A 12,184-nucleotide genomic window follows, 5' to 3' on the forward strand; every position below is an offset into this window, starting at 1 on the left:
TCCCAAGTCTTCAGTGTCACATGATCCTTCAGAAATCATTTTAATTTGCTGCTCAAGAAACATTTTTTATTATTATCAATGTTACAAACAGTTCAAAAGACAACATTTATTTGAAATAGAAATCTTTTGTAACATTACAAATGTCTTTACTGTCACTTCCGATCAATTTAACGCTTCCTTGCAGAATAAAAGCATTAATTTCTTTTAAAAAAAGGGAACACTTTATTTTAAGGTGACGTAGTTACTCGTTACTACATGTACTATAGTAATAACAGTAAATTATGCATAATTACATGCAACCTTACACCAAACCCTAAGCGTAACTCTATAGTAAGTACATGTAGTTAATTAATAGTACTCAGTACTTATTTGTATAAGTGCAAATTAACTACGTCACCTTAAAATAAAGTGTAACCAAAAAAACCTTACTGACCCTAAATTTCTGAATGGTAGTTTATTATAATGACTAATGTTGAAAACCTCAAACTGACCAGTATATGAGTGCATTACTAAGTTTACTCTAGAGAAATAATCAACATCTTGAAGAGATCTCGTGTGTGATGTTTCTATGGCCTGTGTTGTATTTAGACGTATAACTTTTGTCAGCGGATGATTGACACCGGCAGTGAAGAGAGCTTTGAGAGAATCTGCAGTGGTTTTGCCACGAGGTCATCAGGAAGTGTTGCAGTAAAGCGCGGGTGGCCTGCAGTGAGATCAGGGTGTCACATTCCACAGCAGGGTGAGCGTGTGTGTGTGTGTGTGTGTGCAGGTCCCATCCGGGCTTCCCCTCCTCGGCAAACACTGATGTCAAACTGACCCGCATCGTACGTCAGCACACGCCACATCTGTCAGTCACAGAGACACTCATGCCATCTCAAAATATGCCGATGCTCCAACTCAGTGCGTTGAAAAACTGGTGACGGCTTTGTTTATTCTACGCATTTAAAGACAGATGCATTCTGATTGGCTGTCAAAGTTTTTAGCGTTCATCAGCTGAAAAAAAAATATTGCTCTGAAAGTATTTCTAATTATACTGTTTCTCTGTGCCGTTATGTTGATAGTCATGGTGTGTTGACTTCACTATTCTGTTAGGGTTTGAGTGATTTTTATTTACGTTTACATTTAGCTGAGGGTTTTATCCAAAAGAGGAGCAAAAGCAATTTGTCAGAGACCCAACTATATTCGCGATATATACAAACAATGCCAGGTTTATTATAAGCAAGATAGAGAAGAGAGGAAATACAGAGAAGAAAAATAAGTTTGTGTGTGTGTGTCATCATACTGTATTATACTGATTTCTGAAGGATCATGTGACACTGAAGTGAAGTCTGGAGTAATGATGCTGAAAATTCAGCTTTGATCACAGGAATAAACGTATGTTCACATAGACTAATTTAAATTGTAATAATATTTCACAACTGTTTTTACTGTATTTTCGATCAAATAATTGCAGACTTGGTGAGTAGAAGAGACTTCTTTTCAAAAACAAATGGTAGTAATAACACCGACGCAGCAACCCTAATATTCTTTCTTTAGATTTGAGTGTGAAATATAGCCAGGATCTGTTTGTTTAGATCCTCCCATGAAGTTTCTGATTCTTTTCAGAAGACAGATTAGTATAAATGTTGGCAAGTAATAGTCACAATGGCATTAATTCCTCACAGAGTGTTTGTCTCCAGAGCTGTTCTGAGTTCTGCTTCTGTAGGTCGCGGTGGACACAGGTTATCTGTCGCACACTTGAGTTATGATTATGGGAAAGCGAGCAGGGCTGCTTTGGGCTAATTTGTGTTGGTGGTGTTATCAGATGGTGGCTGTCACTGGGGAGGGTCTTATCAGTTTTTTACCATCTCACAAAATGGGGCTTCTACGTTCGAAGAACATATTTTGAGATATTTTCAGCAGCCGCTTTTGAAAAACAGGAAATAACGTGACTGATGTTGATGGCAGATGCTCCTGCTGCTGCTGTGTGTGTTTTTATTCCTCATCATACCATACCTGTGGACAAATGTTCCTTATGCTTCTGTGAGCGTCTGTTGATGAGCGGGAACATAACACATACTGATTTAACTTAACTAACTTAACTAAGGACTTTGTAATGGATCATATTTTTATTGTTGGTTGAGTTCTTGTTAAGCCACCCGAGAGTGACAGAGAAAAACATTGTGTACAGCCTTGAATTGAACAGCTTGGTGTACCAAAGCAGGGATTATAGATTAGACCAGCTACTGTGTAGAGATACTTTAATAACCCAAGATAAGTTGTGCGCTGCATGTTGGTCTGTAATACACGTTTGAAAACCTGGAATTAAACTGAAATGGTCTGAGAATAATCAAGACATTTTTTGGAGCACAAAAGTGTGTGTGTGTGTGCTTTTGTTTTTGTGATATATGAGGACACAAATGTGTATAATTACATGCATATTACACTGGTATTACAACTTACACGTGATATATGAGGACATTGCATGAGTCCTCATATTTCAAATAGCTTAAAAAACATAAAAACAATGTTTTTTTAAATGTAAAAATGCAGCATGTCTCCTGTGATGGGTAGGTTTAGGGATAGGGGCAGTGTAGGGGGATAGAATATACACTTTGTCCAGTATAAAAGTCTTTACGCCTATGGAATGTCCTCATATATCACAAAAACACAGCTGTGTGTGTGCGTGCGTGCGTGTGTGTGTGTGCGTGCGTGTGTGTGATTCCTGTTTCCATTGTAACAGTGATTTCTCTGATTCTGTTTGTTCTGGTGGATCTTCAGGCGTTTGTACTGGGGTTCTTCAGCAGGAGTTTGGTAATTAAATTTGATGATCTGTTAAGTATGAAGTTGAAATCACACTGTGCTCCTGTAATTGAACTGTATATCAGGCTAAACAAGCTCAGGCTTGACCTGCAGTGTGAAGAACAGCCCCCTAGTGGAGAATAGGATGAATTATCATTAGACTGGATGCCTGAAGAGATACTAGCTCAGTGTTTATCAAAACCCTTAAATACCTCAATCAGATACTAGAGGCATTTCCTCCGTGTTGTCCACTCATTTGTGTAGTGCAATTTCAATATGGTGAAACAGTGCTTTTATTATTACATTTACTTTTATCCAAAGCGACTAATCTACATTTGATCAGTTCTTGCTTTCGCTGGGAATCAAACCCAAGAGCTTGGTGTTGCTAGTGCCATGCTTTACTGTTTTTGAGCTGCTGTTTGTCATTATTTACTGATTCTTTGTTGTTTCAAATCTGTAAGCTTTTTTTACGTGGAACACAATATGAGAATTTTTTTTTTTTTTTTTTTTTTTTTTTTAGTCTTAATGCGTTCCCATTGCTCAAACTGTAGCGCTAGGTCGTGGGTTTGATTCCCAGGAAGTGCAACTGATCAAATGTAGACTTTAAATGCAATGCAATTCGATAAAAGCATCTGCCAAATGCATAAATGTGAATGCATATCTGTCATATCGTAGTGACCATTAATGATAAAAACGTCAAAAAACACCATAGGTACACAATAACAGTTGTCCATAAAACTTGTGCACAATATTCCAAGTCTTCTGAAGTCATATGACAGGTTTGTGAGTGGAACATAATCAAGTTTTTGACTTGTATGGTGATTTTAGTGTAAGACGTCACTACAAACTGTTGTTGAATGGAAAAGAGCTGTATGACAATTGAGGCTGAATAATTGCTTAAATTGGTCATACGGTCATTTAGATTCAGACGACAAGATTATGATAAACTGTGGCAAATATTTACAAAACATATTGTGAGATCAGCTAAACCAAGACTTAAATCCTTGCAAATCTCTGAGATGTGTTACAGTGACTAAAGAATTCAGCTCTTCTAAATATATCCTAACACGATTACCCATATACACTCGCTCCTCTGTGCACTAACAGTCATTGCATGTGATTCTCTTGGGTTTACATGATCTCTCTCCTCAGTGTGCGCTTCAGGTCTGACAGATGTTTCGGGTGGTAATGGATGACTCTGACATGTTTGGAGTTACACATTCCGTCGCAGTGTACAGACATGTTCATGCTTTCCACACGCTCAGCACAGGTGTGGCACACGCAGCAAACCCTGCAGATAATCATGTTTCACATTTTCATGAACTTTTCTTTATCTGCTTTCCAATCAGATTGTGAATTAACATACTCAATATTTCAATTTAAGTACAATTAACACACTTGTGTACAAGAAAATCAAAATTCCAATTTTTCAGGTTTAGATAACCTACATATGATTTTGTGTCAGTTCTGGTTTAAGGATTTAGATAGTCTCATTGGTTAATGCATTAGCTATACAGTAACATAAACTAACAATGAGCGGCATATTTTTTACATCTTTTATTAACCTTTGTTAATGTTAGTTAATAAAAAATGTCATGTGCATGTTAGTTCACATTAACTAATGCCAACAGATACAACTTTCGATCTTAAGATGTATCAGTAAATGTTGAAATTAACATAACTAAGATGAATGCTTTAGACGTATTTTTCATTGTTAGTTCATGATAACTAATGTTAACAATTGAAACCTTATGGTAAAGTGTTACCACTATTTCTCTGAAAATGCAGAAGAAAAATCGAAAGAGCTGCTCTTTTATAGATCAGGACATTTAATGCATGCAAGGGAAATGAGAGAATTTGATGATAAATGTTTTAGTTCACGTTGAGATCTTCAACTTTTGAGCACAGTTTGAGACCTTTGAGATCTTAACTCTGGAGGAGGGACATTGTGAGATTCCTGAGGTCTTTTTTCCTTACAAGAAACATTTAAGACTTAAAGAGTCTCCATTTGCTCTCTCCATTTAATGCCAGTGCTGTCAAGGAAAAACAACAGAAAAATCAAATACATTTGTTTTGATTTTCTTTCCTGTGTTAATATTTAGATTCGCATGAGAGTCTGCATTCAATCTCACTGTCAAAGAGAATCAATCAAGATATAAGTGGTTTGTTTTGATTTTTCTTTTCTGTGAATATTAAGACTCTTCATTTATTACATATCAGGGAGAATCAGTCGAGATGTAAAAGAGGTTTGCTTTGTTTTTATTTACTACATGAATATATATATATATATATATATATATATATATATATAAATGGGAACATTTTCCCTGTATTATGCGAAATATTGGGGATTGAAATTTGATAACACTTTACTTGAAGCCTTTATATATAGAGGTATTCATAGTGCACGTCGTAATGCATTGTATCTTTAATAAATAATAGCAGATTACTTGTTTGGTTGTTTGTCATGTGATTTAATGCATTATGCTTTCTAAAGGTGTAACATTTATAAGTATTGCAACTGAATTATCCATGAAATCATACATTACAAGGCACAATTAATGCATTAAAACTACTTTTAAAATGCATTACATATATAAAGGCTTCAAGTGAAGTGTTACATGAAACTCAAAGCAGTTTTTTTGTTTCTTTTGAACCTTTCGAGTTTGTGTCAGCTTTAGTTTTTGGGATTAGCCATTTCCCTGACAAGATTTAGAGCAGCACTATTGTAGGTGATTGACCTGATCCACCAATGGCATGCTGATGTCTTCTTTTTTCTTTTTTCCCCTCCTTCTTTTACAAAAGCGACAGCATAAGCTGAAACCCTAGTCCATTTGTTTTGTCAGGACAAAGAGGAGGAGAGGGGGAGGCTTTGGCCAGTCTAAAGTAGGGGGTAGTAAAGGTTTGTTCCCCTGCAGGGCAGTTGTGGACGGGGGTGTTGTTGTGGTTTGTGTGCAGCTCAGATCGTGTGTTTTCTCAGTGCTAAAGGAAATTGCATCAGTATGCATTATCCAGCCGGGAGGAGGGCCGTAGCCGAGCTCGCTGTCTGCCTCTCTATCAAACGTCCCATTAGAGCCGAGAGACTCCAGCTGACGTAGTCATGGGTGCAGAGGACCTGACGCGCTCCGTGTTGCTCAGTGCATGGACTTACACTGGATTAATCAACTAAACGTATTTATTTATTTCGCATATTTATGTTTTTTCTTCTATCTTGAGTGCGGACACTGAGCACTATGCACTCCAGAGTGAAGTCGCGGAGCTGTGATAATTACCTGAGTATAAAGGTAAGCGCTGCACTGGTGCGTGTCACACCGGACACCCTCCTTCCAAATCACGGGTATCATTATGCTTTGAAAAAGATGGATTATGGTTATTAAACTTTAAATTAAGGAACCATTCACCACTTTTCCATTGGGATTGTGACGGTCCTATCAAACAGGAAAACAGTTTTTTTCCTTAGAGAAGCTGGTGTTGTGTGGAAAGTATTTCGTTTTCTAGTGTTGAGGGAGTTTAGTTCCCTTACAGTCAAGTCACCTTTATTTCTATAGCGCTTTAAACAGCTTTACAGTAATAAACTGGAAAATAATGATGCAAACTTCATCATTAGCTCTAAAAAACAAGTTGTTGTTCAGCTCAGTTCAGAAAGCACTGACGGTATCATGGTACATCTATATTCACATTTATTTGTTTAATGGTGGCTTTTATTGAAAGTGACTTACAAACAAGGAAATGTCATGTTGATATATTGATATATATTATTACTTTTTGGGTTTTTTTTTTTGTTTAGTGTTGACTTAATTCAGTTCTAATTTTAGGGATATAGATCTGTGATTTGTGGAAGAACATATATGTAGTTTGCAAGCACAGTGTTAACATAAGTTTGACTCAACCGGCTTGGGCTTTTGTGCAATAATCCACACATCATGGGAGCGGCGTCTTGAAGTGATCCCTCAATTAGAGCACTTTTAACTCCTCTCGTAATTACCTCTGAAACCATAATTTGCCATGTCACAGCAGGTTTACGGTGTGTGTGAGCCCTGAGAGCTGATGCAGGATTTGTTTACGGTGTGTTTGTGTCATCATGCTGTAATCGCTCATAGATTCACTACAGAACCTGTTTGAGAGCAGCTGCGCGTCGCTTTTGTCCTCCCATGAGTCAATGCACATTCCATCTGTAGACGTCAACCTGTCCGACAGCTGCCAGTCACATCAGGTGCGCCGTGTACACAACTCGTCTTCTTTCAAACTGATGGATTTAGCGAGGGAGGGCGCGATTATGGCATTTCGGCTGATGACATTTAAATATTTGCAATTATTCATTGTAAGCTTACAATAATTCATTGTACGCCTTGAAATGTATTCACATTGAACTTGGAAACAATGAAATGTTTTTCCTATAAGAAAGTATTTTAAAACACACATTGCCTGGGTTATAAAGATGTGAATAGTAATATTAATTATAATAGTTAAAGTAAATAATAATAAAAATATAAAAATATATTTTTTTAAATAATCAAAAATCATATATTAAAACATCACTCAGTATGTATGTGTATATATATATATATATATATATATATATATATATATGAATATTATTGTATAATAATGTATGTTTTTATTATAATATTTATATTGAATATTATTCAGAAAGACTGTATGTCATATTTCATTATTTATATATATATATATATATATATATATCACTTGAGTTAACCCTGGGTTATCTTGCTTCACTTTTCACATTGCTCATAATTTTAACAACTAATCCTGGGTATTCATAAGCTGTACACTCCTAAACCGTGGGTTAACGTCCTTATTTGCATATTTTCGCTCTCATTGTCATTGTTTGGACAAACGCAACATGCGTCCTGTTTACATAAACGTTCTAGAATTGTGCATCCTCATATTCTATATTGCCAACTGTTTTATCAAGTTTATACTGAATGGACTGTACGGTGGTTTATTTCAATGGTCCACTTTAGACATTCTACTAACTATAAGTAACTTTGCAAATACATGTCAACTAACTGTCATTAGAGTATTATACACTTTATTTTGATGCTTCTACAGATATTCTACTGGCTTTAAGTAACTTGGCATCTACACGTCAACTTATTCTACTGACCCGAACCCTAACACCTAACCATAACCTGACAGTCTACTACAGTCTACTAATACGTTTTCTTCACTCGAATCGTTATGTTTCAATTGAATTCGACATTTCCCCCCTCAAACGCTGAAACTACTGTCACAGCATGCAGTGTTTCCATGACTGCCAAAAGCATTTGAATATGAGGCCTGTGATTGGTTGTCGTTTGCTGAGCATCTACACCCTAAACAATGCTGGGTTGTTTTAACCCAAATTTGGGTCAAATATGGACAAACCCAAATGTTGGGTTAAAAATGTTATTTAAAATTTTAACCCAACTTCAACTTTCACTTTCAACTGTAAATTTTTTAATTACATTTTTAACCCAACATTTGGGTTGAAACAACCCAGCATTTTTTAGAGTGCAGTTGTAACATTGTAACTGTACCGCGTTTGGCACCGCAATGCAGGGTTTCCAGCACAAATGCTGTACTAACCCCAGTTCAGCATCGCGTATCTCAACCCTGCTGTTGACCCGTTGTATTTTCCCTCTCCATAATCATGCATTTGTCACAGACAGCTCTATAGATGCATTAAACCTGCTTCGACACCTGCATACAGGAGGTGTGTGTCTGTGCCGTGCTCCTCTCCTGTTTCACTCCCGCGGTGGCTTCATGCTCCATTGGAGAGCTGGTGCGCGAGGCCTTTGTCTTCCTGACCCAGTAAAGGACACAGATGCCCTTCCCGTCAGACTGTCAGGAGTTCACACATGGTTTGTTTAGCGCTCTCTGCAAGGGCTGGCGTTTAGAGATGCTTCGTTTGGCAAATCGCAGCTCCTGCTTAGTTACTGTATGTTTGCACTGCAGTAAAAGGTGGTTAAGTGGACCTCAAGTCTATTAGAGCATCAGTGGCACCAGTGATGTCAAGGATTTGTAAAATCAACATCTTTAGTGTTCTGCTCAGGGTTCCCACGGTCTTGGGGAAACCTTCAAATTGTGGTTTCCAGGCCTGTAAAAGTCATAGAAATCAGTAATATAAACACGTACAGTATGTAGTATATTGCAGGACATGTAAAAAATGTATATAATATAATATAATAAAATGTTAATGAATTAATAAATTACTTTACACGTCCTGCCATATATATATGTATGTGTGTGTGTGTGTGTGTGTGTGTGTGTGTGTGTGTGTGTGTATATATTCATTGATCAAAAGTTGTGGGAACCCTGTTGTATAGTAAATTCTTGTATTTTCAAACAACATTGCACTGCAGCTTGATTTCCATTTTACAAAAAAAATGTAAATGGTTCTTTTTAATATGTGAGTGGTTGTTATCTTCTGGGTGGTTGCTATGGTGTTCTGGATGGTTGCTAGGTGGTTGCTATGGTGTTTTAGATGGTTGCTTGCCTGTTAAATCCCCTTGAGAAAATAAGAAATATTTTTTTTCTCCTGTTTGTTAGTCTGATCACTTCAAAAAAAGCAAACACAACAAGCTGCGTGATTGTTAGATGTCGTGTTGACGTGTTGCAGTTGAAGCAGGTTGTGATCAAATCCATAAACCTCAATAGTGGAGATGTTTGACCAAACCAAAGCTAAACGTGCATTAGTGTGCAGGTTCTGTGGCTGTACCTCGTGTAGCGGATGTCAGTCTGTTTTAATAGAGAACAGAGAAACAGTGTGACACCTGGGATCCATATAATATACGCGATATAATTACGGGTCCAGCCAGGTCTCATCCAGCACCTCCACCGTCTGCCATAAACACCATCAAAGAGGGCGGATTCAGGCTCAGATACCACACACACACACACACACACACACACATCCATGCTTCCTCCAAGCCCACACTTGTGCTTTGGCTGCTATTAAAAGCTCTTTTACTGGCTTCAGCCAGGTGAAATAACTTTTTCAAGGTTATGGAAATGCGTCAGAAGCTCTCCCTCTGCCCAGTCTTATTTATCTTTCATCTTCAAAGCCTCACTTATCTCCACCTCTCCGTCCAGTGCTGTGTTCAAGCCGTATGTTTAGTCTTCCCAGACTTTAAAAGTGCTGTTTTGGGTGGGGGCGCACTGATACAGATATGCAGGCCGTCCTGAATACAGCTCAAGTTTATACCAACGCAAACGTTTTCGGGTTAAAACATGTTGTTCTAAAGATCTTCAGACTCCACTAGTGACACTTTGGGAGATCAAATCCCATTCATTAATTTTTGAATGCTCCACAGGAAGTCAAAATATAAGGTTAGTCTGTGATGTTTTGTGATGTGATCGTTTTCAATTGATGCGTGAACAAAACTTTATTCGTAGTGTGCCTGTTATCTAGAAATCGCAATCATTTGTGCCTTGTTACTTTTGACATCAAACAAAGTTTTAGCTTTCAAATTCTGTACATTTTATCATGAAATTCAAACAATAAATACAGTTTTGGTGCTCTTTAATGTGACAGATCGCTGTAAAGTGGCACATGAACTGATCATCTCTTCCACTTTAGTTACAGCACCAAATAAACATGAATGAACATCAGATGGTATGTTGAAAGATACAGTACAACTGAAATGTATATATATTTAAACCATGGTCTGTCTGAATACTCAATTCTGATTGACTGGAAGGTCATAACTGGTGAAAATAACCTTAATTTTTACCCTTTCGGTCAAATATTGCGCTGGAAACATCAATAACAGCTATTTTAAGTTGTCAATGCTGGCAAATGATAATCCAAAAACGATTTTATTTTGAATGCACTTCACTGAGGTTCTTTGCCTCCACGTCGTGCATTAAAATTGTTTAATGCACCGTTGATTATCCCTTACAGCATTATTATTATTATTATTATTTAAATATGATGAAAGGGCCCTTTGGTTCAGTTTATTTTGACAGTCTTGGGTCACGAGGCTTTAGAGGCTCCTGTCAGGCTCCGAGTTCCTGGTCCCGCTGGACCGATCCATAATCTTACTTTTGTAGCCTGCCACAATGACCTAAAAAAGTACCGTTGAACGATGTTAGAAATCTTGTTGCCTTTCCTCCCATTGTTAGCTTTTCCTCCAAAATGCGGTTCTACTCTCCCCTGCAGTTTGAGCGCTGTGATTATTTCTGGAGCTCTGCGAGCCACAGTGCCACTAATGTGGGTGAGCGGTTTAGTTTCCTAGAGACTTTCTGCAGGAGGGATGAAACAATGGCTGCCCTGTGGAGGAGTCACGGCATGTGGACGGCACATTGTCATTGTCTAATACAGGGCCAACAGAGCAGAACAAACAGGGAAAGTTAAAGTGAGAGCTTTTGGTTACTTTGCCGGGGATTTTTCCTGGGCTTTTCCCCCGTCATGATGATGTCTGATCCAGTTTTTATAGTCTTATAGTCTAGTGTTATTTTAGTATCGTTCATATACTATTATAGTTTTTATTTATAAATTTCATTTTAGTTAATGTTTTAGTAATTTTGTTGTGTTTTTGTCCTTTTTACTAGTTCTCGGGTTTTTATATATAGTTTTCTATATAGTTTTTAATCAGTTTTGTTTTATTTTTAGTTATTCTACAAAATTCTTCTAGTATATAGTTATTAAATAGTTATTCTTTATCTCTCTGTCACTCACTCTCTCTATCTATATATATCATATACATTTTTATTTATAATTTAAATTATTTATATTTATATATATGTGTGTGTGTGTAATATTATATAATATATATTTTGATGTCTATTTAGTTGTATTTAGTTTTCTTTTTAGTTATTTTTCGAATAATATTCTTTATATTTTTAAATAATTAAAATAATAAAAAATGACACACATGTGCGTGTATGTATATGTAATTTATTTATAAATATATTTAATTATAAATTATTCTCAAATAAATTACATATAAATTATTTATAAATGTAATTTTATACGTGGTTTATAATGTTTTTTTCCATTTCTATTAAGTTTTTATTTTTTTAATGTCTATATATTTTTAAAATAATTTTTATTTCAGTTTTAGTTATTTTAGCACATCAAGTTAAGCTAAATTAAAATGAGAAATGTTGAAACAAAATAAGTTTTATATTACCTTAGTTCAATTAATGTTTATTTTATTTCAACTAACGCATTTTGTTTGAATGGTTTTCATTTTAGTTATAACTTGTATATATAACCCAGGATAACCCTGACTCAAATGCATTCATTTTCATTTTGTCCACTACCCTGGCTGCCCGTTTCACCTAAAGTTGACTGTCCCAGGTCACGGTTTTGTTAGTCTTAGGAGGATAGTGGGAATCATATCCGTATGGAAAGTCCACAGATATGATGTAGTGCTGCATTAGGGACAGGATTTTC

General features: G+C 36.4%; 1 protein-coding gene across 3 annotated transcripts in view; it reads left to right on the forward strand.

The window, feature by feature from the left end:
- The first annotated feature begins 5,666 nt into the window (after nucleotides 1-5,666).
- zgc:158766 (uncharacterized protein LOC100009641 homolog) overlaps nucleotides 5,667-12,184 on the forward strand; it is a 54,079-nt gene continuing 47,561 nt past the window's right edge. For 2 of the 3 annotated variants that reach the window (XM_056259441.1, XM_056259442.1), the window contains exon 1: nucleotides 5,667-6,065. In XM_056259441.1, coding sequence (XP_056115416.1) covers nucleotides 6,015-6,065 — 51 coding nt within the window. In that variant the 5' untranslated portion in view covers nucleotides 5,667-6,014. The remainder of the gene's footprint in view (nucleotides 6,066-12,184) is intronic. The other variant, XM_056259443.1, reaches the window with a different exon arrangement.

The sequence above is a fragment of the Rhinichthys klamathensis genome, unplaced genomic scaffold (assembly GCF_029890125.1).
Source record: "Rhinichthys klamathensis goyatoka isolate OS25496 unplaced genomic scaffold, OSU_Roscu_1.1 h1tg000168l_1, whole genome shotgun sequence".
In the NCBI taxonomy this organism is placed as follows: Eukaryota; Metazoa; Chordata; class Actinopteri; order Cypriniformes; family Leuciscidae; genus Rhinichthys; species Rhinichthys klamathensis.